This window comes from Lathamus discolor, chromosome 1 (assembly GCF_037157495.1).
Source record: "Lathamus discolor isolate bLatDis1 chromosome 1, bLatDis1.hap1, whole genome shotgun sequence".
Classification (NCBI taxonomy): domain Eukaryota; kingdom Metazoa; phylum Chordata; class Aves; order Psittaciformes; family Psittacidae; genus Lathamus; species Lathamus discolor.
In genome coordinates, this window is record NC_088884.1 from 64,186,458 (window position 1) to 64,213,954 (window position 27,497).

Consider the following 27,497-nt stretch of genomic DNA (forward strand, 5'->3'; position numbering starts at 1 on the left):
AAGCGGCACACATATGAGGAAAACAATGAGGACTCTTTATGAGGAGCTGGATTGCTTTCCCTCCTGGGTCACCAAATAGGTCCAGATCATTTGTTCTTTCCAATAAAATCAAATAGAGCAGGATTAAAAAAAGGTTAATCTACTTTCAAATAGCAGACCTTAGAGATTTGTCAAGTGTTTTTTCTGCAGATACCTTTCTTTGGTGGCTCTTCTGTTTCTTCGCTTCTTCTCTTGGTGCTTGTGACTGGTGGAGTTCGTGTGTTAGTTCATTAAAGGATTAAAAAAAATAGAAGATCAGAGGTCTTTAAAAAGGATTGACGAGTGAAAGCTTTCTCATTTCAATAGGGTATGAGCCCATCAGCTGTTCTTGTTGCTTTCCCCAAAAAATCCAAGAGAGAGGGTGTTGAGGAAGTTGCCTCCGCCACCAGGCACCACCAGCAAGGCTCAGACCAGTTGTGAAGACCAAACTGTGAGATCCACCAGCTGATTCTTATCCTAAATATAGGACTTCCCATCTCATTCTAAGGCAGCAAATGGCAAATGTTACCTTTAGGATTTAAAGGGTGTTTAAAGCTCTGTACACATCTAAGCTGTCACTTACAAAGACACAAGGTGACTTGCCTTAAGAAGGCATCAGTCTAGGCCTCCCACCACCTCAGAAGGAGTCCTCTAGCACAGCAGTCATTTACCTCACCAAATATCCTTTGGAGAAGGTTCTTGTCTTTAAGTCATGGGCTGCTGTGTCAAGTTACCTCTGTAAGGAACTATTAGACTGGTCACAGCTTGTACCAGCTGAACCTCCAGGTACTATGTAGTGTTTACGAGGTATCTAGTCTTTTGCCAGACTTGCTTTGAAGTCTGGTGTTCTCCTGTGCTTACTGCATGCTGATGTCTTCAGAGCTTGCCTGAACTCTTAACACTTATCTGCTTTCCCTGCAGTGTCACGTAATCTACCCTTTAAGGAGCAATGTCTCCTACTCTGCTGTTTGGATGCCAGAGAGGGAATCTTCGTCAGGGACTGTAGCAATACGACAAGGGTTAATGGGTTAAAATACAAACAGGGAAAGTTCAGGTTAGATATAAAGAAGAAGTTCGTACTGTGAGGGTGGTGAGGCACTGGAATGGGTTGCCCTAAGAAGTGGTAAATGCAGTGTTCAAGGCCAGGTTGGACCGAGCCTTAGACAACATGGTCTAGTGTCAGGTGTCCCTGTCCCTGGCAAGGGTGTTGGAACTGGACGATCTTAAGGTTCCTTCCAACCCAAATCATTCTATGATTCTGTGATTCTTATGACAATTTCTGTGGCCAAAAGATGCTGTAGAAGGAAATGGGTTGGAGCCCTGACAGTTTCGTTGGTATTTAGTATAATTAAGCTGAAGGTTATCTGTCTCCCTTCACAGAAAGGTGCTGGATATCATCTGGACTTGTTCTGGGTGGCTATTCTGATGATCATATGCTCGTTTATGGGTCTGCCCTGGTATGTTGCTGCTACTGTCATCTCCATTGCTCATATCGACAGCTTGAAGATGGAGACAGAAACTTCAGCTCCTGGAGAGCAGCCCAAGTTTTTGGGAGTGAGGTATGTCAAGCCAGAAAGGCCTTAATTGCCTTGTTTGCCTGCAGAGATCAGTTTGTACTATAAATGGTCTTGCTTCAAGCGGGACACGTGCAGAGGTTCAGGGGGAATAGCTCTCTCGCAATTCCTTGGACAAATCCCCATGTAACTCCTCAAAAGTTTATTCAGCCAGATCAGATGCAGTTTTCCCGTCGTTGAGAAAGGAGATACATTTGCTGCAGACTTCTTCACCCGTGCAAATTGGACATTAGCAAACATAATGGTAAAAAGTGTAAACCTGTCATGCCTAGAGCCATCAGCTCTACTTAATCAAGCAATTTTTTCTGTATTTGATTGCCTTAATTAAGTGAAGTGCTGTCCATAGGAGCACTTCTGGAAATCAACCGCTTGTTCAAGTGACTAAATAGAAATTTAATGGCTTAACTTTCAGTACTCTGAAATGTGACTGGCCAAAGTATTTTTGGATGAAGGGAGCAGCTGAAGGCACATGTTCAGCACCCCATGAAGTCCTGCACCATCTGTCCAGCTGCTGGGTTACTATGACCAGGACTCAAAATAGGCTACTAATCTAAGAGTGGAGAGCTAGTGATTTATTACCTGTTTGCCTGCTATAAATCCTGCTGTGCAGAGGATTTGGATTGTTGGTTTCTAATGTTTAATATGTAAACACACTCCTTCTTACTGAATAGCAGCACGCTGTTGATCCCCAAACAGCAGAGCAACATACAAAAACTGATCAGGTGTTTGAAAAATGGAGGGCTAAAAGCAGGGCAAAAGTTGAAGCCATCCCGCTCACCCCATGATTTTGTTTCAGGGAGCAGAGAGTCACAGGAGTCATCGTTTTCATTCTGACTGGTGTGTCTGTCTTCATGGCTCCCATCCTAAAGGTAAGGACAGCATCTTTTCTGCTTCCTTCTGTTCACACAGCCAAGACAGGGCACCGCCACTATCAGACTACTTTTAAGTTACTGAAAAAGCTCATCGTTGAAGTGTGGAAAAGAAGATAAGTGAGGACTAAATTGCTGATGCAGTTTTACAATTTTCTGGAAGCTTAAATACAAACCTTTTGGAAGGAAAGAATAACGTTGTTGTAGTGTGCCGGATAGTAATAGTTACCAAGTTCAGGGCCTGTGGTCTTGGGGCTGTGATTTTTTTCATTTCAAGATTTGTCTTCCATGTTTGCATAAAGTTAAGGTTCCTTCTGTATTGCACACTTCTGCTGTGTGTGCGTTTTGTGGAAAATATATTGAGGATAAAGCTTGAGAGCCTGCTGGTGACATTATGGAAGGACAGTAGGCAATGCAGTAGGGTTGCTGTGTGGAAGGCACAGGTTAACAGATGGGTACGTTGCTTTAAAAGTACATTTGTATTTATTTGAGCATGCATGTGTCTCCACAGAATCACAAACTGGTTTGGGTTGGAAGGGACCTTAAAGCTCATCTAGCCCCAACTCCCTGCCACAGCCAGGGACACCTTCCATGAGACGAGGTTGCTCCAAGCCCCCTCCAGCCTGGCCTTGAGCACTGCCAGGGATGGGGCAGCCACAACACAGAAGAATAAGCAGAAATGGTGGCAATGGGCAGAGTCTACAGCTGATGGTATTATCCATGGGTACAGTTTTGGCCAGAAATCTTTGGGACCATTGCCACCGCCATAGCAGAGCTGTACCCTGCCTGCTGCAGCTGCCAACACTGTGTGAGGCTCCTGCAGCAATCAAATTTTCATTCTTTTAGGCTAGATCCTCCTAAAATATCACATTCTTTATCAATCAGAAGAAATGCACAGTATAGAAAATGTGTTTCTGGGGGAAGCAGTGCAATTAAATGTGTTTTTTTTAATCTGCTGACTTCTTGTGAGTTTAGCCAAGGCTCTGGACAGAAGTGCTGCTGATGTGCCATTTAATCTAGGTGGGTAGCTGTTTTCCAAGACCTTGAAATTTGTTGCACATAGCCAGAGAAAAACACATCCTTAGTAGGTCATCAGGTCATGGAAGGAAATTGAAAACCTGCTTAGCCATGTCTGGTAGAGAATACCACCTTCTCCAGGGATGATGGTTTCAGTGGCACCAAGTGCAGGTATTCTGAAGATACCAGCTGCAGAAGTCCATCTCCTTGGACCAATGGTATGAGCAGAAGATGTCAGAAGAGTAACATATGTATTGGAACAATGGCAGTATGCATCCTAACTCCCTGATGGAGCAGACAGGTGTATGGAGAAGCATTTCTGGAGGAAGCAAAGGAGGTTTTGGTCATGAGGAGGTTGGAAGCCATGGGGACTGCACAGGTAGGCAGAGGTAGATGTGAGCTCGAAGGGGAGGAGGCAGGCAGAGAGCAGTGATACTGCCTGTGTATGTATAAAGTGGAGAAGGTGGCTTTACAAAGTCAGCGTGTTCCTGTTCTTGATTCCTAAGGTTGTTTTTACAACTGGCAAACTTTTGTGTCTTGGTAACAGTTTCCTCCTCTGCACAAACAGGCATTTCTGTGCCCTTAATTTAATGCCTCATTGGTAATAATTCTGTTTGTTAGTTCATATGACCTTTCCCTGCAAGATCTCTCTTCCCCTATTGCACTGGGGTCCATTATTCCCCCTGTTATTGCTTCATTCATGAATTATTTGCCCGTGCTTCCCCTAAGAACGCATATGAGGAAGATCCTGGTGGGAGGACGCCTGAGGATAAATGGGCACGCTCCTCACCCACGTGCCAGTGAGAAGAACCTGGCAGTGTTTCAGGACCTTTAACAAAGTGGCAGGGTCCTCTCCTCGAGAGAACGGCTTGCTAAATCCATTGCAGAACATTGCGGTCTCCTCATGCCAGCGGCAAATTGGACACTAACAATCCCAAATTCAATAAAAACAGGCAATCCAATCTTTGTTTTTTTGTGGGTTTTGCAGTGTTTGCGCTGGTCTTGAATGTTCCTATAAATACATTTTTAATTCTGTTGGCTAGCAGCAGGTTTGCTTGGAGTGCCAGAGCCAGCAACCCCATAGTTAGGGAATACTTTGCCAAAAGCAAGTCTTCCAGAATGAATGCACTGCTTGCTATTTGCAGGGTAATGCACTGAAGTTTCACGTAGGGATGATTTACAGGATTAATTATCATGGGACAGAGAAATAATATTTGGAAGTTTTTCTTCCTTTAAAGCTAACAGAACTAGAAGGGGAGGGAAAGAGCAGTGTAAGTGGGCTAGAAAGCTCGACTCTGAAAGCCTCCTACCCAACTTGCTGGAGGAGATATTATCTTGTCTAATCTCTCAGATCCAGTGAGGGCTTTGAATCCCTTGGACACACACAGCTATGTGAACCACATGCTGGCTTCTCATCCCTCCCTGTGGTGGCCACACTGAACCCTGGCTGTGGCAAAAACTCCTGGCTTTTTGGGGGACGTATCAATGCAGCTCTCTCAAGGAAGGGAATAAATTCATGAGAAAGCTTTATTAGGAATCATGAAGCTTGCAGGGGATGGTAGGGAATAAGACCCAGGGGAGGGAAGGGAAGAATATAGGCAGGGAAAGATGGCGCTTTGCCTGGTGACATTGGTACTCATGTGCCTAAGTGAAATGCATGTACTGGGGATCAAGGCCTCCAGAGGTACGTGCACATCACTGTTTTTGAGCCGGTAAACAATGAATTATGTGGTGGGGAATACGATAAAACGCTGCTATTTGCCTGCTGAATGAGTTACAAGCAGTAGTGCTGGTCACCGGTGTCGTGGGAGCCTTGGCTGGGCCGTGGCTGCCGTTCAGTGGCAGCCGCCCGTCACTGCATCGAGGCTTCCCTTCAGCGACACGGCAGAGCTCTGTCCGTGCTCCTTGGGTTCAAAGTAAGCCACACAAAGACTGTTGCTCATTTCCTGGGCTTTACCATGCACCTTCCTCACTTCCAAAGGGGGATGTCCCTGATGGCAGGACCAGTGATGGAGGAATGGGCAGCAGATAGTACTTAAAAGGAGCAGAAATTGGTGTTTGAAAGAACAGTGGCAGTGAATAACGTTATTCACTGTCCTGTGTTTGTGAATATTTATGGATTAACGTGTGTGAAAGATGGAGCAGCCAGAGATTTGGTTGCCATGACTTGTCATTGCTGTAGGATTCGTGGATTTCCATGATTTACTGAGCTGGACATACCACAGGATCATGCTGCCTTTTCTTCTTCTCTACCTTCTGCTTCTCACCACAAGCCAAGAGGTTACCGCATGGAAAAGATGAGGGGTGGTGGGCACAAATTACTTCTGAGGAGATTCCGACTGACACAGGAGGAAAATTTTTCAGTATGAGGAAAGCCAGCCACTGGAATAATCTCCTCAGGGTTGCGGTGGAATCCCCAGAGTTGGATACTTTTGATTCGTCTGAACTTGGTGCTGGGACATCTACTGTAGGTCATGCTTTCCCTAGAAAGGTTGGATCAGATGATCCTTGAGGTCCCTTCCAACCCGATATTCTGTGCTGTGTGAAAAGCAGGTTGAGGCTTACTGGAACACATTTACTCCATCTCTTTGCTAATTTGCTGACTGACTGGCACTGCCTGGCTTTGTTCCCTTTACTTCTTGGAGAGACATCCAAGTCAGAAACTAGTTTGGGTTGGAAGGGACCTTAAAGCTCATCCACTTCCAGTCCCCTGCCATGGGCAGGGACACCTTCCACTACACCAGGTTGCTCCAAGCCCCGTCCAACCTGGCCTTGAGCACTGCCAGGGATGGGGCAGCCACAGCTTCTCTGGGCAGCCTGTGCCAGCGCCTCACCAGCCTCATAGTGAAGAACTTCTTCCCATTCAATTGGTGGAGCTCAGGGCTTGTTCAGCCCCTGCCCAGCTCCTCAGCCCTCCAGTGACTGCACAAATGTTATGGCTCTCGAAGCACAAAGTGGGGATCGCTTGCTTTATTACCTGTGTTGTGCATAGGTGGAACTCGATTTGAGTTGTTCCGAGGCTAGGAATCGTGTCCACTTGCATGTTAATTGGGTGTTGTGTGTGGAGGTTGTTCACTGTCTCCTGCTCTTCCCCCAACAGTTCATTCCCATGCCTGTGCTCTACGGTGTCTTCCTCTACATGGGTGTTGCTTCCCTCAATGGCGTGCAGGTGAGTCCCTCTGACAGCCAGGAGCTGGCTCCCTGCCGGGCCTTCTCCAGAAGATCATATAATCCCAGACTGGTTTGGATTGGAAGGGACCTTAAAGCTCACCCAGTTCCAACCCCCTGCCACAGGCAGAGACACCTTCCACTAGAGCAGGTTGCTCCAAGCCATGTCCAGCCTGGTTTAGTTGCCAACTATAGCATAGACCTAGGACCTGCACTTGAGACAGATGAATTAACATGTTTAGTCCACCCTGCATTAAGCACACATCCATGAGGATAGAGGAGCTCTGCTGGGTCTTCTACTGGGTTCATCTTATGGAAAGAAAGCAGGTTGATTCAAGGTCACACTCCGAAGTGGAATAATGCTTTTGTGTCTCTTTCTCTTATATCCTGGGTTTAAATCTCCATGTCTTCTCCTCCCCAGTTCATGGATCGTCTGAAGCTGCTCTTGATGCCTCTAAAACACCAGCCTGACTTCATCTACCTGCGCCATGTCCCTCTGCGCAGGGTCCATCTGTTCACCTTCCTGCAGGTGGTGTGCCTGGCTCTTCTCTGGATCCTCAAGTCAACCGTGGCTGCTATCATATTCCCTGTAATGGTAGGTGATGATCTCCTTCACATCCTATTGCAGCCTTCACCTTCCACTCACGGTCATACCCTCCTATGAACAGGCAAACAGCCTCTCCCTGTTAAATCTTCAGCTTGGGGCTCTCCCTCCATTCCAAGAGAAGACTGTATTGGGTCAATGTCCCCATGGCTGCCTTTCCGTGAATCCTCTGGAGGAAAACAGGCCTGGAAAGTTAACTTTTTCCCAGAAAGCTGTAGTTATTTCTGACTATTTCTGGCTGCCAAGGTTAGATTTCCCATGTTTTCTCCTCGAGCTGCATAACCAATGAGTGGTGCATAGTTTTACTTCTTCAGTCCACACTAATTACCATGCAGAAAATGCCTCCCTTGCTTTTAGATAGCACTAAGTGACAAAACCAAGAGTGAGGCTCGCTGCTAAGGTGTGCCAAATGGAGGGAAGGATTAGCTACATCAGCAGCAAAATAAAAATAATGGGTTTTTCCTTAAGCTTGAGTGAAAGACAGTAATGTTGATTCATGTGTTTCACATTAGAGGATGAAATATAAGTCTATAGGATGCTTGTCCTCCTCCTAATAATGCACATCAGAGTCATGTTGAAACTTATTTTGGATGTTGAGAGATAAAATGTTCATGATGCAGAGCAACTGTTTCTTAAATATAATACTCTTCAGTCAGTCTGATATAGTTTTTCCATGTATTTCTGTTCCCTTCATAGCAGGAGAATAATGAAACAGCTTTCTGTGCGTTTAGATTATTGCTAGAGGTATAAATATGGGCACTTACACCAAATGAAAACTAAACAACTGTTACGAGGAGTTTATATGTACACTTTGGCTCAGGCATCAAAACCTGGGACCATGCACATTAAATGACGGAGCACAGAGTAGATCCTTCTCCACCTCTGTGCCTGACCTGTAGCTCAGGTAGAACAGCCATAGGGACAGATGGATTAGGTATGGATCCAATGAGATCATAGCTGCATGCACAAAGATTCTGCCAAGTCTGATCTTTGGCATGGACATGGGTTAGACTGCTGAAAAGTCGAAGCTTTATGAAACTCCCTGAAGAAACCTGTGCCCAAAGTCACCTGGTTTCAGGTTTACAGACAAGTAGAATTTCAGTTGTGGGCGCAGATAGGAAACGAAAAGCAGAAAACAGGACAAGGTCAAGCATTTGTTCTCTGCTGCTGGTGAAATGAGAAAAGATGATGCATGTGAAAAAAAATCCCCCAAATGTTCTTGCTGGGACACATGCTCATGTATAAAGGCATTAAAGATAAGCAGTTCCCACTGAAATGCTGTTCCATTGCATTTTCGTGCTGTTGAAAGCTGAATCTAAGGTCTGGACAGTCTTTGTCTGTAAGAGAGAATACGAGTGAATTGAAGACTGCTGAAGTTTTTTACAATGGTGCAAACTCGGTGATGTAGTCACAGCTCAGAGGTAGCTGGGTCTGATGACAAAACCTCAGTTATTTGTACTCATGATCAAAAAGGCTATAAATACAAACTTCCAATCTGAGAAGATCCAGCCGATAACTAAACCTCTGTTTATATAAACCACTTTTAATACACAAGTAATTCATAACAGCATAATGATGGGTGTCTACATGGCGTCTTTTCACCCCCTAAGTAATTTCTTACTTCTATAATTGCGTCTTGAGTTACGCAAGTCGAAGTTTGAGTTCTTTTGCTAGGAATTGTTTGTGCCGTTGATCAAAATTGCTCAGAACAAACTTTTCATCTTAAAGGCAGTCTGCGGTTGTCAGGGTTTTGTCTGTTAGTAGTCAAGTTGAGTTTTCAGCCTGTGAGTCTCGGTAGGCATCTGGTGGTGGTATGTTTATTTCCAGCCAGAATTAAAGCATGTGGGATTAAGAAGCAGCATAAAGAGGAATGCACAGGGTTCCCAATTAAAGGTAAATTGTGACGGGGATGTCCATGTCTGCATTTTCAGATCCTGGCGCTTGTAGCAGTCAGAAAAGCCATGGACTACCTCTTCTCCCAGCATGACTTAAGCTTTCTTGATGACGTCATTCCAGAAAAGGACAAGAAAAAGAAAGAGGATGAGAAGAAGAAGAAGAAGAAGAAGGGCAGTGTGGACAGTGACAATGATGATGTAAGGAGCTTTCTGGTCTTGTCAAATCATTCATTTCTAGGTAGCTAATCCCAGGGGACAGTCCATGCCCCTCCCCAGCCTCTTTTGAAGCTGAACAGTTCAGTCTTTTGCTGCTGCAACAAACAAGCTTCCTTTTCTACATTGCCTTCCCTTTTCCAGATGTCACCAGCTTGTTGTAGGTCATACTGGCACTGCCAAAAATGAAATCACACTTTCCACAAGAACACTAGATACTTGCTGAGATGTCATACCCTTTACTAGAATGCCTTTCATCTCCCTGCCTGGTTTCATCTTGCCATCCTCTGCCTCTCTCCCTTGTCGCTGTCTTTTACATTTTAGGAGGAGAATGGTTTTCACCAGCAGCTCTGTTGCTTCTGAATGTTTTCTGGTTTCATTTTTTGATACTTCTTTAATTACTCTTTTTAAAGGCACAAATATATGTGACTTGTCGCACTGAAGGCAAGACTGCTTTCTGGTGATAATACTCATGACCTAGGTATTTCCAAAGCATATATGCCCTTATGCACCATACTCTTTCATCCTACCTTAGGTTGCAGAATGCCCTAAAATAGTGAAATGTAGCTGCTTATGTCATTGCTGAGCCAGGTGACCTGCCTAGACCAGATCCATGTGCCTTAGATTGTTCTATTTTTTCCTGTATATGTAAAAAGAAGAAATGTAGTCCTCGTGCCTTTGAACATTCTCCTACCCAGTTCTAGCATGAGCTCAAATACTACTGTGTAACAGCTTGGGTTCCTGAAGAAGGGCTTTTCTATGATGCAGGCAGAGGTAAGGTGGCCCAAATCTGGAAAAAAAACAAAAAACATTTTAACACAGCAGGAGAAAGAAATGAGAAGGGATTGCTCTTTGGGGGGAGGCAGGCAGCAGGAAAAGTCAGCTGGCCCTTCCTCAAGCCCCCTGCCCAGGTCACTGACTGGGCTTCACTCTGTATTTGGAGAGTTTATGCTGGCGGTGTCATCTACATCCTTCCTGCAGTGAGCAGATTGATCAAATCAGCCCCCCTTGTGGGGTAGATAATACATCTGATGTCCTCGAGAGAAAAATGGCAGCTCCAGGAGCTCCTGCAGACCATCCCGATGCCTGATCTTGCTCAAGTTTGGGTTAACAGGGAAGACAACCTCAGTACTGGTGGAAGGCAAGCTAGAACCCGAGTCCTTTATGTGAGAGCTATGTAACACCTCTGCAGGTCTGTGTTAGAGGCAACAAAGTCAGGGTATTCCAATGAGAAAATAATGTGAAGACCTTTCTACAAATAATATATAGTGCCTAAAGTGGAGCATGTACACTGCAAGAGGCAAAACTTGGACTTCCTTACAGGTGATGGTGCAGCATTGTAGGAGGTAGCCTGGATCCACGCCTTGTTAAATCACGCTGAATCCCAACTAGGGAGATTGGCTCTTATTTCAGACAGCAAACTCCCTGTTCCCATCATTCCTTCAGTTCCTGAGAGCCAAGGGTTTCATAAGCTGATAACTTGGTGCAAACCAGAATGAGGCAAAATGCCCTACTATATATAGAGAATAGTCAGTAAGGGTTTGACTCCATCCCCTCCTCTTGACTGATTTGAATCCAGCAGCACCATATCCTGAGCCATGACGCCCATATTTCCAGTATGTTCTAAGCTATCTCCTCCCTTCTCAGGCTTTTCGTGAATTTCAGGTACAGTAATTGATCTAATGCATAAGAGAATTTATGCAAAATCTTGGTTCTTAACTCTTCTTGTTTTATTTTCAGCACTGGCTTTACCAGCTTCCTGAACATAGAGCACTTGGCATTATTGGTTTCATTATTTTTACCCTTTCCCTTCCAGAAGTACGCCCCCACAAACTAATTACTCCATTTGCCAAATGAAAACTCAAGCACCTTGGTTTTGTCTCCATTTTTATGTCAAAAAATGCATGACTCAAGAGAGGCCAGACAATTTGTTATTGTAATATATAGGGCTAGTATACAAATTTTCAGTCAGAAGTACTGTGTAATGGTCTTTTCCCCCCTTGGGGTGTTTTTGCCAACTGCAGATATTTCCTCTGTCTCCTTGTTCATTTTAGATGGGGAAATTTAAAGCAGACCCTGATCATCAGCATTGCTGTTCACAGATCTCTTACATTGATTTGTTAACACTGAGACGGTGCTAATACGTTGGTGAGGTTACCTAGCTCTTATGCTCTGGGATTTGGGGATGGCTTCATTGCCTCAGTGCTTCGTTGCTCAGCAAGCTTATCTTTATTTGAGCTATGGGCATCCCTAAGCCTCAGAAAAATGCTCCTGAGGATACATTTTTGCTTATTGGAATATGAAACTCTGCGCTGGATGTCAGTTGTGTTAAAAAAGAATTTAAATAATAATAATAATCCAGGGAGAAGGATTCTCTGGCCTCGGCAGTGTTTTTCTGCTCTGGTTCAAAGGTCTCCCTCCACACCAGCCGTGTACTCGTGTTTAGTTCTCTCCAGGAGCAAAGATGTGTTAATATTTCTGGCAAGCACCTCCTCACTTCCTTTGCCAAGTTATGCAATATCAACCTTTTCTTGGTTATGAGAGGTTACTTTTAAGTTTAAAAAGCAAAGTAATTCCAAGTACCTTCGACTAAGCATAAGCAAGTGGCTTATTGAAGCCACTGGGGTATAAATGTTGCTGGGACCCAAACTCCAGGGACTCCCTGTGAATGGCTTCTCTCTGTACTTGTGCCTCTTCTTGACCAGTTTCTCCCAGCTGGCTGGGAGCACTGAATTCTTAGAAGGGCCCTTTGTTTGATGAACTATTTTACTGGAAATAGAGGTGTGATTAAGACTGGGTTTGACTCAGCTGAAATAAAAGGGGGAGGTGAGACATTCCAGCTGCTGTATCATGTCTGGCCCTATCATTGTTGAGCAATTGGGAAGTAAAAATGGGGTTTACAGAAATCATGGAGGATTGTTTTTTTTTGTGAGCAATGTCCTGTTATTGCTGCCTACAGATGCATTTTCCACCAGTATTTCCTGCGACTCCAAGGTGAATTGGATGTTGTCCTATAAGCTGGTGGCAAAGGAGCTAGTGAGGTGGGGAAAGGGGAAGAGAGCAATCCCACCAGATTATTTCTTCAACCTGTTTTACATTCGTAGTGTGACGGAAGAGGGCAAGTGGGGTGCAGGGGGAACCAGTGGAAACTAGCAGGCAATTAAGCTAGACGATGCGGGTTTATTTTTTCTCCTTTTCTTTTCCTCATTCCTACAGAAACTGTGTGAAGGATAATTTTAATTTGCAGGAGACGATAAGGGAGCGAGCAGTGAAAATATTCTAAGACCTTTTACGCGTTTCTTTCACAGTCTGACTGCCCCTACTCAGAAAAAGTCCCAAGTATTAAAATACCAATGGACATCATGGAGCAGGAACCTTTCCTAAGTGGTAGCAAACCTGCTGACAGTGAGTAGAACTAACCTCTTGCATGCCTGCTTGACTCTGACTTGCAGTACAAAAATTTATGTATTTAGAATGATTTAAAACAGCAAACAAACCAGCCTTCCTATTACTTAAGAATTACTTGTTCTTTTTTTTTTTCTCGTTTTTAATTTCCAGGCCTCTAATTAATGACAGATTTTGGGGTTGTGAGGTTTTTTTTTGTTTTCTCATTACAAATTCTATGTTGTTCCTTCTGGTGCCTCCAGCTTAAGCACTTTTATTCAGCTACTGGCAGGTCTCTTGGCCACTCTCCTCCTCTCTTTTCTGACCCTTCCTGTTTCGTGTCAGCTCCGTTGATGGTTTGATTGACTTTTTTCCTCTGAGCCTAGTGTTCTGGATTTGCAGCATGTCTAAACTGCATCGCTGTCCTGTTACTGTTTGCTTCCTTAGTGCCAAGCAGCTGCAAAAATCAGTGCTTAAAAGAATAATTAAGCATGTCCTTGATTGCACATTACACTGATGGTCAGTTGACCATTAACGTATTTCCCTTCTTAGGTGATTTGCCTTTGTGCTATTCTGTTGCTTATTCATTTCTTACCTTAATACTTGGTTATTACTGTCTTTATTTTCAGTCATTTAAACTTTCCATATTATAACCTTAGAAGTGAGTGATGGGAATAACAACTGACCTTAGCTTTTTCGCATTTGCCCTCACTTCTTACAATACAATGAGCAATAGGATTCATAGATTCACAGAACGGTTTGGGTTGGAAGGGACCTTAAAGCTCATCCAGTTCCAACCACCTGCCACAGGCAAGGACACCTTCCACTAGACCAGGCTGCTCAAAGCCCCGTCCAGCCTGGTCTTAAACACATCTGGAGATCAATAGGCTGGTTTGTCATGAGGCAGAAGGGGAGAAATACAAATGATAGTAATAAATGAGTGTTGCTACAAGGCTGGTGGTGGTTTCTAGGAGTAGGGCCTAAAGCCACAGATCTTTAGATCCTTAAACTATCATTTAAGAGCTGGTACCCAAGTCCCTTGCTTTTGGTGGCATTTAGATGCCTTAGGCAATCCTAAGCCTTGCTCTGTGTGTCTTTAGATACAGGAACACTTAGGGATTGGCATTATAAAAAAAAAAGCCAAAGAGGCATTTCCTTGACTATTTATATATTCGTAGTGTTTTGCTGATAATAAAAGTAAAAGAAAATCCAAAGAGATCCTCCTGATTTTTCTGTGCAAACACCCCAATGTGCTAAAACCAAATTCCATCCTGTGTGTTGTTACCCAGGATTTTACAATCAGATGCACTGTTTTCAATATCTTTAAGCTGAAATAGGTAAGAAAAAGATTATTTTTATGTCAACCTGTTTGTTAGAACGTACTTTGAAACAGCACAGGGTAAATCACCCATGAGCAGAGCAGTAGCTGGTTTGCCTATTTATAGAATCGTAGAATAGTTGGGGTTGGAAAGGACCTTAAGATCATCCAGTTCCAACCCTCCTGCCGTGGGCAGGGACACCTCACACTAAACCATGTCACCCAAGGCTATGTCCAACCCAGCCTCGAGCACTGCCAGGGATGGAGCATTCACAACTTCCTTGTATATTTTTATAATCTAGTAATTGATTTGCTGCTTTTAATTGGAAACTAAGCAAAAAAATAAAATGAAATAAAATCAGGCCCTTCGATTAGAAAAATACCTGGAATCCAGCAAGACTGTATTATTGTCCTTGACTATAACTGTGCTCTGGGATTCAAGGTACGCTACTATAGTACAATAATACTGCTGACATTAGCTTTCCTTCAGTAATAGCAAGAACATGATTATTATTAATAGAGAGTACACTTCCCCATGCTGGGTCAGAAAAGGAAAGTACCTGTTTTCTCACAGGGAGTTTGGGTGCAACAGTGAGGAGTGCAGGGTAACTAAAGAGGTGTAGGTAAAAGGTAAGTGCCAAGACCTAAAGGTGGTGAAGGGCTTGGGAAATGAGGCTTTTGGTCATGTTGGCAGTTCAGGGGATTTCATCTTGGTGCTGAGAGAGAGCGAAAATGAGTGTTTTTACTCACAAGCTGTAAAATTCATCTGGCAGGCAGTCAGCAGTAAAAAGGCATTGCCAAATAGATGGAGAAACTGAGGCTGGGCTTGGAGAAGCCATCAGTGCTGCAGGCAATGACGAACAAGCCTTTCTTCCCAACAGGAGAAAAATCACCAACATTCCTTGAACGCCACACGTCGTGCTGATACAATTCCTTTCCTTCAATCACACACCATGCCAAGGTAAGCACCCCAAAAAGTGCTTTACAATGATGTCTCAAACCCATCTCAACTGTCCTTCATTATACCAAAAGTCAATGAGACAAAGTTTCTGTTTCCCCGTAGGAAACTCTGAAAAACCACTTGGAAAGAATTCCCAACACAGGGTTGCAGCAACCTGGTCTAGTTCCAAGTCCCCATGGCAGGGACTTGGAACTAAATGAGCTTTAAGGTCCCTTCTAACCCAAACCATCCTATGATTCTATGAATTTCTAACTCTGAGCTGGAATTGGGAAACTGGAGTCCTGGGGTCTCCACCAGCCTTCATTAGACCCCAGCTTCAGTACCTGTGGCTGGCTTGGGGTCTAAAAACTAGAAGAAAGATGTTGATCAACTTAGGGGAGTCTAAAAACATATCTATGTGGGAAAAAGTAAAATAATTTGGATTGGTTTAGTCTTTAGGAAAAGAAAAGAGACAGACAGTGAGAGAAAATTCCTGCTGTGCTTTTCCTTCAGTCATGTAACAGGATGTTGCAAAGAGGAAGCAATCCATTTTCCCATGTCTGTGGTGAAGAATAGAGTAAATAATGACCTTAAATTGCAGCAGGGTAGAGTTACGTAATGATTGCTCAGAGCTCAGCCCAGGCTCAACCCCTTGGTTCTCCCAGCATTAGGAGTCTGCTCTACGCCAATGCAGTAATACTCTGAAATCATAGAATCCTAGAATGGGTTGAAAGGGACCTTAAAGCTCATCCAGTTCCAACCCCTGCCATGGCAGGGACACCTTCCTCTAGACCAGGTTGCTCCAAGCCCCGTTCAACCTGACTGGAAGTATCTGCACTTCCAGGAGTGTGCATGAAGATCATCTCAGTGGCTATAACCAGATTACTTCAAAGGCAGCTGAGGAGAGTTGTCACAGCTTGGTGTGAAGCACAAGTGCCAGATACTCAGAGCTCCTCAGTCTACAAAATTGGTGGGTTTGCCTCCTGGCACGAGCAGTGTTTAGACCAACTCATTAATATTATGTGATATATTGGCCTTCTCTTAAGAAGCTGTCTATGACCACTGCCTGACAAGGTTATTTACTTGGTGTCTACAAGCTGCCAGTTTCAGGTAGATGTTTTGTATATGCAAGTGCAAGGAACTGGTTTCAGGAGTCAAGCATTGCTCGATGCGACGCTGTTGGGTGTCTCAGTAAATCCCAGGATCTGCAGTTTTCCCAGTTGACCCTCTGTTTTCTTTGTAAAGATTGATTTTTTTCAGGATTTGGATGCTGGGGAGCTGTGCTGGCAGAAGTTCTGAGTGTGGCAGACCATGTTAAGAATGGCCAAGAAGCCTGGAGGTAGTTCCCATGCTCACCTTGTCCTTCTTTCTCTTCACAGCCCTCCACGAACTCCAGTAAAAGTTGTGCCTCAAATTAGAATAGACCTTGAGCCTGAAGACAATGGTTATTTCTGGAGGAGCAAGGGAACAGAAACTACTTTGTAATGTGTCTGTCTGTTAAACCTTCTATGGGATTTTGTTTTGTCACTAGCCAAACATTAAAATGCTCTCCGCTCCCCAATGCATAGGTAATGAGACATCCCACGCTGCCCCTCCACCCTTGCCCCTGCAGATCTCCTCTGGTCCCTCCTCACCAGATTCTCCCACACTGACCAAGACTCGTTTTGCCTTCTCTGTCACCTCGACATGCACCTCATGCACAAGCAGAGGGCAGAAGAATTAAGGATACCATGCCATACCCCTGGGAGATGGCAGAGGAACCGGCATTACTGTAGTCATGAATCAGTGTCTCTGTGTCCATCTGTCATCTGGCAGAACAAACTTGACCTCCAGGCTCATTCCTTGCTTACCCTGCTGGAAGATGCTGGAAAGTGCTGCTAACACTAACTTGCTCTTAAAGCCTATACTTTTAGTTAACACAGGAAAGAAAAGGAAATGGTACTTCACTCCCAGCACAGACCAACCATTGCCATCACTGTAGCACGTGTTTTGAAATGTCCCTTTCCTATGCAATTTTCGTTTTTTAAAGAAACACTTTAATGGACTTAATCTGTCAGGTACATGGAAGAGTGTTATTTTCCTAGATTATTTTGTTTAAATTATGGGGGCCTAACCTAAAACTTTTTTTTTTTTTTTGTTGTCGTTATTGTTGTCAATTTTTTTAACCTTTTTTTAATTACTGTAAAGAAAAATGAATTTTTCCTGCAGCAGGAAACATATAGTTATGAGTAGTTCTACCTCTTATTTCTAGATGCCAGGCTTTCTGTACAAAAAAATGTATTGTACTATATATAATGTGATTTTTACAGAGAAAAAACCCACAAAAACAAAACCACACCACCACAATCTCCAGGACATGGCATAGGGCTGGATCAGTCTGATTGACACCTTCTACTCTGAAGCATCTATTTTACTTAGGGTTATGTTATTTTATTTTTTTAATAAGTAACTTTATTATGAAGGAGATGGGATGTCACTTAAATCTCTTGTGATCTAGGAAGAGTCTTAAATGTAATGCTGGCAAGCAAAATAGTCACTGGCCACTGGCGTCAGTGGACAGATGCTGATTGTATTCCTGTTGCTCATTTCCTACATGGTGTTGTACAAATTACTTCTTTGGAAACGCAGGGGGATGTGTGTGTGTGTGTATATGTCTACACATGAGAAGACCCCAGATGCACTTCAGGCACGTTGACAGCACAACGGAGGAGAAAGATAGTTGAGGTTGGCCAGCTGGGATGGTTATCCCAACACTCGTGTTTGCCAGGCTCAGAAACATCTGCATCCTCTTCATCCCACATTTGTTCACCATCATCTAGAGTTTTATCCTAAATCTTGACTGCAGAGTCCTAGACCCATCCATCCATTGGGCAGGCCCAGGCTTTTGTATTTAAACCAAGTGAGTAAGTATCACTGTGGGAGACATGATTTTTGTCTCTGTGTGCGTGTAAACGTGCGTTTGGGAAGTTGGAAATTGGAAAGTGTCTTCATCAAGACTTTTTTTTTGATGAAACATGAGGACTACACATAAGACAGTAAAAGCTTCATGAAAGAAAAAAGAACAAAGCCCAACTGTAAGGGCCGGTTCCCCAACGGAGAAAAATCCTACCACAGAGGACAGGCACGTTGCTGCTTTCTGTTCAAAACCAAAGTCTGATTTGGTTTTACTTAACGGAATTTCATGATGGTGCTGAGACCTTTTATGCCAAATTTTAGCATTTACTCATTCGTAGTAGCCACATCGGTGAGGGGAGGTGCAGAATAGGGCTGTTCTTTTCTTGCCCAGATGTGCTGTAGAAGCAGCTGGCCACCATACTGCCCTACAGGGCTTTGGTTGAAGGTTGAGTTGATGGATTCCATGGTACTTTGAGCTTAATACGAAGAGGAAGGAGCAGCAGAGGCGCCTGCACAGCCCATACACACATGCACACGTGTCCATACATTCCCCTACTCGCTCCCAAGGGGTCTTGATTTCTGGCGTCCATGATACGTGAGTTGACTTGTGGATCAGCATCCTGGGAATCCAGCCTGAATCTGCTTCAGGAAGGCTTGGCAAATGTCAAAAATGGCCAGAGGAGCATCTCTGTGATGCCTTCTGTGGTTATTTGGAGGACAGATAACCTGGGGAGCTTCAACAGATGGCTTCCATCCCTTTGTCAACACCAGTCCCTGGCTCCCAAAGGGAAAACAGCCTCCAGATGCTGAGAGTGTGTTGTGTTTTGCCCAGACCTTTGATTTGTAGAAATCCCAATAACTTGATGGAGAAAAGATCAAAGTAGGTGGATAGAGCGAAGCGGCTTCCTGTCTGCTGGCACCTGGTGATGTGTCTCCACAAAAATGAGGTCTTCCACTTCTGAACCATGTTAAATGTACTTGAAATGTATTGACTGCTGATCTAGAGCTCTCTCTTTTTGACTCTGTGTTTTTTATTTTAACCCAAGGGAGCTGTTGTACAGAGTGTTGCTGAAGGGACGGGACAAAGGTTTCTGTAGCTTTCCATGAAAAACACACACAACTCTGGTGATGGGAGCTAAAAGCGTTTCCTTTCCTGGTGCCTGATGATAGCACTTCATTGGTGGTGGCGTCTCCTTTCTTGGTTATTCCCTTCAGTCAACACCAAACCCAACACCCTCATGATGGCCACCAGCTGCAGCCACCTTTGTCCCTGCCCCTGGAGCCCACCCTTCCTTGTCATCGTGGCCGATTCATCTGTGTGGTTTTATTTTATTGTATTTTATTTTGAATCAATGCGCACTTTCAGATACTTTTATTATTGTTTTTAATTCTCTGTATTTGCTTTGGAGGAAAGAATAGAAACCGTCGTGTAAAATGAAGTGGATCAAGATGGTGGAACATAAGGAAAAAAAGCAGAAAACATTTCAATATATTAAAATGATTTTTTTTCCAGTAGTATAAACCATGAAATTCCTGATAACATTATAGTGTTTTACAGTTTTATGAAGCTTTCTATTGTGACTTTTATGGAATCAAAAGATGAAGATGATGAGATATTTTAGCATTTCTATTTTTCAAAATTAAATGTATACTGAAAATAAAGTAACTTTATGCATTTATTGGAGAGTTTCTGTATTTTTCCCTGTTACATGCTCAGTCTTATCTGACTGAATCGAGACCCCTCTATCACTGATACCATAATCACCATTTCCAAGAGGAGATGCTTATGGCTGTCTGGAGGGAGAGGATGCTGAGAGGAGGTCCCACTTAACAAACCATAAAGGAATTTTGGATATATGGCTGTAAAAGCGAGTTTTGATGCTGGAAATACTCTCTCTTGAGATAATATATTGAAGCTCTTTCGGGAGTGAAATGTAAGTTGTTGTCAAATAAAGGTGAAGAGACCCAAGTCCTGTGAGACAGTTGGCACCAGGTAGTAGCAGGAGATGGCAGATGGGTACAAATCCCTGCCCTTCACTAGGGTGTTTCTTGGGGGTCCTTTTGGTGGGTCCTGTTTCAGCCCATTCACATTCTCCTTGGCAGCAGGCCATGGAGAAAAGTGGAGCATCCTCAGAAGGGTTCTGGTTTCTTCCAAATATGGGGACCATGGTCATCATGGTGGTGCCAAGGGGTTGGTCCTGGGCAGTGTTGAGAGACAGGGCTGGTAGGGCTGGAGCATCTCCTCTTCCCACCACCATCAACCAGATACTGCCATCAGGCTAGCTAGAAAGCATCACTTGGGACTTCTACAGAAAACACATGGAGAAGGATTTGTTACAAAGGCCTGTAGGGACAGGACAAAGGGGAATGGCTTTAAACTAACAAAGGGGAGATTCAGATCACAGATTAGGCAGAAGTTCTTCCCTGTGAGGGTGCTGAGGCGCTGGCACAGGCTGTCCAGAGAAGCTGTGGCTGCCTCATCCCTGGCAGTGTTCAAGGCCAGGTTGGACGGGGCTTGGAGCAACCTGGGCTAGGGGAAGGTGTCCCTGCCATGGCAGGGGGTTGGAGCTGGGTGAGATTTAGGGTCCCTTCCAACCCAAAGCAGTCTGTGATTTGATGTAAGGTAGTGCTCACAGCTGTCCCTTGCACAGCACTGCAATGCCCAAGCTTGTGAGCCATCGCATGCTTGGCCTCACAGTTTCCCTGGTGTGCTCCTCACCCCTTCCATAAGCACCAGCCTCTGCATTTTTGCATGGAGGGTGTTTAAAAAGTAGTCAGTACGGGTGGTTAGCTGGGTTGGACTGGGGCTTGGTTGTCCATCACCAGGTGTCATGGGGATGGGCACTTTGCCACCTGGTGTTAGGCACAGTGTGATGAAGCCGGAGGAGATGTTTGCTGAGGACCAGTGTGGTGAAGCCATTCTGTGTGGCTCAGGTCTGTCACGGTCCTACCTCATCCCACCGTTTGGTGGGCAGCAGGACCCTCATCTCAGGGAGCAGCCGTGGGTCAGATCCAGAGGGTAGCCAGGAGGCCCTGGAGGAGCACAGCACCTCCCACTTGAAAAGGTGGAAGCTCCCCGAGCCCTGATGGGCAGCTTCTGATGAAAATAAAATGGGACACATCCCTTGTGCCAGGCTGGGACAAAGGTGACCGGCAGAGCTTTAAGGTCCCCTCCAACCCAAACCATTCTGGGATTCTATGGTTCTGTAATTAGTGGGGTGACAGATGGGCCCGAACACCAGTGTTAATAAATGCCACTGATTGCATGCAGGGCTTCAGGCTTTTTAAGCCCCTGATAGCCAAGTCGTTGGGACACTGCAGCAGCAAGTGACGTCTGCTCTCCTAAAACATGCAGAGCAAATCCCTTGCCAGGAGTTTCATGCTCTGGGTGTGTAGGGGTGAGTGATGCTGCTCTGGGCAGAGCCTAGCCTTGGCTCTCTGCTCCCTCCAGCGTGCCCAGGCTTTTAGCATTGGGAAACACCCTGGGGTATCGCAGTGTGCATGTCTCACCCGGAAAGCTGTGATGGGAGCAAGCCCTGCTGCTTTCCTGTCCTTTGTTTTAATACGTAACAGCACATTTCCTAGAAACAGGCTTGCAGCAGAGGAGATGTTCTTGGCTGGCCTAAGTGTGTTTCTCCAGTTTTTCTTGGAACCCTGGAGAGCAGAGAGGTGGGACTGTCACAGGAAAGGATGAAAACCAATTGTTGATTATTTGGGAAAAGAGCTGCCAAAAGCAGGCTGTAACATTGGGGGGGGGGGGCAGTGGGGGGATTGGGTCCAGCCCCAGGTCAGCGATAACGGCTGTATGCCACCACACCGGGAGAGCATCTGGATGCTGATGCAGACAGCTTTAGATTGATGAATATCAAATACCCCCGGGAGCTGTCTTTGAGGTGCTCGATGTATGGCTTTGGTATTACTGCTTAACTGTTTAGACCGCTAGCTCCTAGGGCTAGAGCTGGGACCTCCTCCTCCTCCTGCCTGCAGCACTGGGCCATGCCGCTTCCCAGCCCCCCCACCTTTCCAGCAGCAACCAGGGAATTGTTTTTAAGTCTTTATTGCATCTGCAGGAACACATCGGAGCTGTTGCAGGGAGCTGTGGGCTTGATGCACCCTCAGTGGCCGGGCATCCTCCACCCCAATTCCCTATGCTCCTTTCGACGTCCTGCTTCCTTGCATGCCCTGAAGAGCTCAGCCTCGGCGTGCATGGCCATGACCCCTTTTCCCCAGCCCCGTATCTCCCCCTTCCATCCATGGCCTGATGAGCATTCCCTGATGCCAGTGTACCTCAGGGCACCTAGCCCAGCAGGCAGGACCCTCCATCACATGCATCACCCAGCTCAGAGCTCACCTAAAAAAGAGGGATACAGAGCCAAGGGGCAGCCGTGGGCATGGGGGCAGCTGCCAGTACGGGGCAGGGGGGGGGCATGGCTTTACCTTGGAGGTGCAGAACAAGGGGGGAGAGTTGTGGGAGCAGCAGGTGGAGGCGAAGTCTGCTCGCTGCTCTACCAGCTGCCCCAGCAGCTCCGGGCTGGCTGCAGGCATCGTCTGCGTCAGGCTCTCCCGCAGCCTGCGGTGTGGGACACGGGGCATTAGGTACCCATATGGTGTATGGGGAGGGGGGGGGGTATGTGAGGATGGAAGGGAGCAGGGCTGCATGCCCCATGAGGAGTGTGCTATATGTTTATTTTGCTGCTCCTTAGGCTCAAACCCACTGTCTCCATCCGTGCAACATCAGAATTTTGGCCAAATCCCAATTGTACCTGCTGATCCAGTCAGGGAGGAGGGAAACGCTTACCTCTTCTTGAAGTCAAGGAAAGTTAACTCAGTGTACAGCCTGCAGAGCCTGTTGGCCTTTTCCAGGAAGGGGGGCAGCTCTTTTCCCATTGTCTCACGCTGGGTGGCAGAGGATGGTTATAACTAGGCTGGGAGAAGCCTCTGAGGAGTTTTGGGGTAGACAGGGCTGGGGGGGGGGGGGGGGGGGCGGGCAGAGCAGGGTGAGCCAATGGAGCCGTCCCTACTGCTCACCTTGCTGGCCAGGCAGGCAGAGGCATCCTTAGCCAAGCAGCATTCTTCCCTAACATTTTCAGTGGCATCATATAGCTTGCTGAGGAAGACATCGGGGATGTTGGTGTGCCTCCGTGCCAGCTCAAACAGGTACCTGGAGTGGGGAAAACAAGTGATTGGATGAGGTTTTATACCTGGTGCTGCTCAGCTTGGGATGGCGGCTGCTTTTCACACCTTTGTGAAGCCCCTGGAGGTGATACCCCATGGAAAGAGAGGGTGCTTACCTGTTATCCTAATAATCATCTATCCCAGGTGAAGCCAGGACATAATCAAAGCACACAGTGAAGACGAGGGCAGAAGGAAGGGTGAGAGCATCTCAGCCCCATAGGTACCACTCACCTCTTGGTGTGGCGAGCTGCATCCTTGCTGCAGAGCTGCTCACTCGTTGGCTTCTGCGCCTCGGGCAGCTTTGGGGCGAGTGCTGGTGGCAGGGCCGAGATGCAGAAGTAGTTCTGCATCAGGTTTTTGCCCTTGCAGCAGTCAGCAAACCTTTCATCTCGGGCCGACAGCGCAGCACAGACTTTGGCTGTGTGCTCCGATAACTGCAAGGAGGGGAGCAGAGCGGGTGCAGGGATGGTGGGGCCCAGGTGGGGACCCCTCACCAGGATGGGGTTAACTCCAACAGCCCTGCTGTGGGCTGGGAGGTGGTTCTAGGGTGGGCTGCAGGCTCCCTACCTTCTTCTGCATGCAGTCCTCAGCCACCGAGTCGCAGCACTGGGAGAACACCTCGGCAGCATCTTCTGACAGGGGGAAAAGGTCCTCAAAGGAAGCACTGGGCATCTTCTGAGCAAGCGAGGTGAGGTAGCTGGGGGGGCACAAGGTGTATGAGGGGCTTTGGGAGCTCAGCTCCCCTTTCCCCTGTGACAGCTCTGAGCAGGGGTTTTGCCATGTAGAGATGCGGGATGGAGGTGATGGGGAGCCACGGGGCTTGCTCTGCACCTCTGCTGTCCACAGAGCCCTTCCTGGACAGAAGGACAGAAAAGGCCATTTCCCCCTTTACCTGAAGGTGAGTTTGTCCTTCCCATACGCCATGTAGCGGGAGCAAGCCCGGTTTGACATCAGGGTGAGGAGGGAGAAGGATTTCCTTTCCAGTTTCTGCCACAAAAAGAAAGATGGAGATGTCATCCGAGGGAAATGGATGCCTTTCCCTGGCACTTCTCCTTGGTGCTCACCCGGCTCCCGGGGGAGTGAGGACGGGGACAAGCCCAGGGGTCCAAAGGGCCTCACCTCCTTCAGGAAGCAGGCGGTGGGCATGGGGGAGATGCAGCATGTGGAGACCATGGAAAGAAAGGTCCTGGTGGAGCCCAGGAGCACAGGCAGGGGTGCCTCACTGTAGCTGCTGGCGTACTCATAGAGAAACCTGCAGCAGAAGTGGATGAAAGAGACCCAGCACCATGGGGAGGGTTCAGGAGATCACAGGGTTATAGAATCCCAGACTGGTTTGGGTTGGAAGGGACCCTAAAGTTCATCCAGTTCCAACCTCCTGCCAGGGGCAGGGACACCTTTCCCTAGACCAGGTTGCTCCAAGCCCCATCCAACCTGGCCTTAAACACTGCCAGGGATGGGGCTGCCACAGCTTCTCTGTGCCAGCCTCAGCACCCTCACAGGGAAGAACTAATTAATAATAATTAATAATTATAATAATAGTTGATAATTAGTAATCCTAATGCCTAATCTCAATCTCCCCTCTGGCAGGTTAAAACCATTCCCCCTTCTCCTGTCCCTCCAGGCCCCTGACAAAAGCCCCTCTCCAGACTCTTTGTTGGCCCCTCTAGGCACTGGAAGTCTGGGGATTTGGGGCATTAGGGCTGCCAGGGAATGGGAGCTCTCTCCAGATACCACCCCATGCTGCTGGCTTATGGCACCAAGGTATTGAGTAGCCTGGTGGCCCCTCTGCAGCCACTTGCACAGACAATGGCACCCCTCCTCCCTTGGGTTAAATCCCATTCCTGGGGCCTGGGCAGCTGCAGGACACCACAGCCTTTTACTCTGATGCACTGGTAGCCCCATGGCCACCAAGAGCCTCAGCAGCGGTGGCAGAGGGACAAGACCAGGAGAGGCTGGCTTGGTGGGACCCACACAAGCTCAACCGAGTGTCATTGGTGATTGCAAGTGCCACCCCATCCAGGCAGACCTGTCGGCAAAGTCCTTGGGGTCCTTCTTGAAGGCCTGGCAGAGCTCCTCGTTGGAGGGCTGGACATAGCGGGGCAGCTCCTGGGGCGGGTGCCGCAGTGCAGCCAGGCACAGCTTCTGCTCCAGTCCCTCATGGGCACAGCAGCCGGCAGTGCCGGGGTGCGCTGGGAATGGCGAGCTCTTGCTGCAGGACTTGGCTGAGAGAGCTGAGGACTGTGGGTAGGAGAGGAGGTTATGCGCTATAATATGGCCATCCCATCCCGTCCCATCCCATCCCGTCCTTGGTTTTGGGGTCCGTCACCCAATTTCGGTCAACCTCACCCCAGCATCGTAGCAGGAGGGGTCGGCACCGTCGGCACAGCAGGTCTCAGCGAGGGAGACGATTTCATGGACAAGGTGGTTGATCTCCTCGAAGGTGGCGTTGGAGTATTTCCTGCTGTTGGCAATGATGGTCCTGGGGGCAGGGAGCAAGGGGAGGATGAGCTGGTGGCGCGTTCCTCTCTCATGAAACAAAACTCACATTGCAGCATTGTTCTGCCAAAGCAGGTTTAACACCATCAGCCGGTGCAGGACAGCGGGACCAGCCGTGGTGCTGCAAGGAATACCAGCGTATTCCTTGGAAATCAGCCTGGGAATACATTTTCCCTTCCTAATATTATTTTTCTTTATTATTTTTTTTGTCTTGGCTTAGGTGCTGAGTGTTCCGGGAGGGTGAATACAGCAGGAGGTACCTACAGGGTTCGGAAGTTCTCCTTCCCCAGGGTCTTAAACTCCTGGCAGACTTTGTCCCGGACATAAGCTCTACCTGTAAGGACAGGAAAAGAAGGATTTGTGAGCAGGATCTGTGCCTTGAGTAGTGGCTGGGGAGCTGGGACCAGGCATGGGCTGGGATTTGGGAAGATGCTGGCTTTGCTTCCCCCTGGAGTGCCACCTCCTGTGCCCTTCTCTTTGAGTGGCAACAAAGCCACGTTTCTCCTTCAGTTTCCTACAGAAAATAACCAGGGTTTTTTGCTTTTTGTCAGGGAAAACGATAACTTGAGGAACAACCTGTTCCCACTTGAACCCTTGTTTTGCTCTCGCTTTCCACTTCACTCCCTGGCACCGGCATGGGGATGAGGGATGCTACGCCACCACAAACCATGCTCCAAGCATTATGTGCATTCCCCCTTGTCCAAATGGACCTTTCTGGGTATTTGCAGTGCATGTTGTCGGCTTTTGTGGCAGGGTTTGGAGCTCTGGGGGCAGGACCATGGAGATCAGGAGCACGCAGCAGTGGAGACACCCCCAGTGACTCTCTCATCCCTGGAAAAGCACTATTGATTTTTGCTATGATGCACCTTGGTTAGACTTTGATACCAGCAGGGTAAATACTGATACCAGTATTTACTGGTATTACAGCATGGAGCAGGGTCATGTCCCCAAAACCAAGCCGTTATGTGGCATTGCAGCAATGGTCACATTGCTCCGGTGGGAAAAAAAGGGTGGCTGGGCTTTTTGCAGGGCTGGTAACAATGGGGAGCAAGGGGAAGATGGGCTAAAACAGGGTTCTCTTTCCTCGGGGGATCAGCGCTGTCAGGCCTGTCCCAGTGCCAGCTCTGCATTTCTTGTCATTTTCAGAGAGCCGTGCAGGAGAAGGGAGTTTTGGGGGCTTTTCGGCAGGTGGGAGATCCCCTGCAGGGAAAAGGGTGGCACAGGGCACCCTTGTCACCCGGGGTGGGGGGAGTCTGCAGTCAAATGGTGCTTGTGGAGGGGTCGGAAAATCTCGTTTTCACTTGAAAGAGAGGAGAAGCCCTGTGATGCTGTCCTCTCCTCTCCCTCCACTCCAACCTCAGCGTCTTCCCCTCCCAGCTCCTCCAGCATCACCCCAAAGAGGATTCCCAGGTACCAGAACATCACCCCGAGCTTTCCCAACCCTCTCTCGGATTCCTGTTCCATGTTTTGGCACTGGGCACTGAAAACCTCCGGAGCTGATGGCCTCCTTGTCCCTGGGGGAGAGCAAAGCCCCATAGAGGTGTTTGATAGATGCCCTTACCTCTGTGCTCGGCGCGCACGGCAGCTAGCAGCAGCAGCAGGGCGAGAGCTGCCCTCATGTTGGGTCTGGTTTTCGTCCTCCTGCCAAAAAGCAGCGCTGGGAAACCCATCCCAAGCATTTATATGGAGGCAGTGCTAATTGCAGGGTCAATGATTAATGCTGGCAGCGGGGCAGAGGGCGAGCACCCTTGGCCTGCTGGCCATAGCCTGGCTGCCAGCACCTCCAAAATCAGACTCATTTGAATTATTAACCTGGCAAAAGGGGGATGTGCTGCTGGGTTATGTTCAGCTTTAGCAAGGCAGACAGTGGGCACCATGGCCTCAGCCTGCTGCAGAATAGCAAACGCCACCCTGGGTTAGCTGTGTTTGCT

The 27,497-nt window shown here is 47.0% G+C and overlaps 2 protein-coding genes and 1 long non-coding RNA gene across 8 annotated transcripts in view; 1 reads left to right on the forward strand and 2 right to left on the reverse strand.

The window, feature by feature from the left end:
• SLC4A4 (solute carrier family 4 member 4) overlaps positions 1 to 16,467 on the forward strand; it is a 203,736-nt gene extending 187,269 nt beyond the window's left edge. For all 6 annotated transcript variants that reach the window (XM_065674620.1, XM_065674649.1, XM_065674657.1 and 3 more), the window contains 8 exons: positions 1,399 to 1,577; positions 2,389 to 2,461; positions 6,579 to 6,647; positions 7,068 to 7,241; positions 9,182 to 9,343; positions 12,667 to 12,763; positions 14,942 to 15,021; positions 16,380 to 16,467. In XM_065674620.1, coding sequence (XP_065530692.1) covers positions 1,399 to 1,577; positions 2,389 to 2,461; positions 6,579 to 6,647; positions 7,068 to 7,241; positions 9,182 to 9,343; positions 12,667 to 12,763; positions 14,942 to 14,985 — 798 coding nt within the window. In that variant the 3' untranslated portion in view covers positions 14,986 to 15,021; positions 16,380 to 16,467. The remainder of the gene's footprint in view (positions 1 to 1,398; positions 1,578 to 2,388; positions 2,462 to 6,578; positions 6,648 to 7,067; positions 7,242 to 9,181; positions 9,344 to 12,666; positions 12,764 to 14,941; positions 15,022 to 16,379) is intronic.
• A 2,750-nt stretch (positions 16,468 to 19,217) lies between these two features.
• On the reverse strand, positions 19,218 to 21,598 carry LOC136011990 (uncharacterized). The gene is made up of 2 exons (XR_010611537.1): positions 21,406 to 21,598; positions 19,218 to 20,201 (listed from the first exon to the last, which is right to left on the reverse strand). It is a non-coding gene; the product is annotated as an uncharacterized LOC136011990 (long non-coding RNA).
• Positions 21,599 to 21,936: 338 nt separating this feature from the next.
• GC (GC vitamin D binding protein) lies at positions 21,937 to 27,260 on the reverse strand. The gene is made up of 12 exons (XM_065674684.1): positions 27,128 to 27,260; positions 25,831 to 25,900; positions 25,417 to 25,549; positions 25,097 to 25,308; positions 24,190 to 24,322; positions 23,963 to 24,057; positions 23,638 to 23,767; positions 23,302 to 23,504; positions 22,924 to 23,056; positions 22,694 to 22,791; positions 22,333 to 22,465; positions 21,937 to 22,246 (listed from the first exon to the last, which is right to left on the reverse strand). Exons 1-12 carry the CDS (start codon positions 27,243 to 27,245, stop codon positions 22,193 to 22,195), a joined length of 1,512 nt encoding a protein of 503 aa, XP_065530756.1. The 5' UTR covers positions 27,246 to 27,260; the 3' UTR covers positions 21,937 to 22,192.
• Between the last annotated feature and the right edge of the window lie 237 nt (positions 27,261 to 27,497).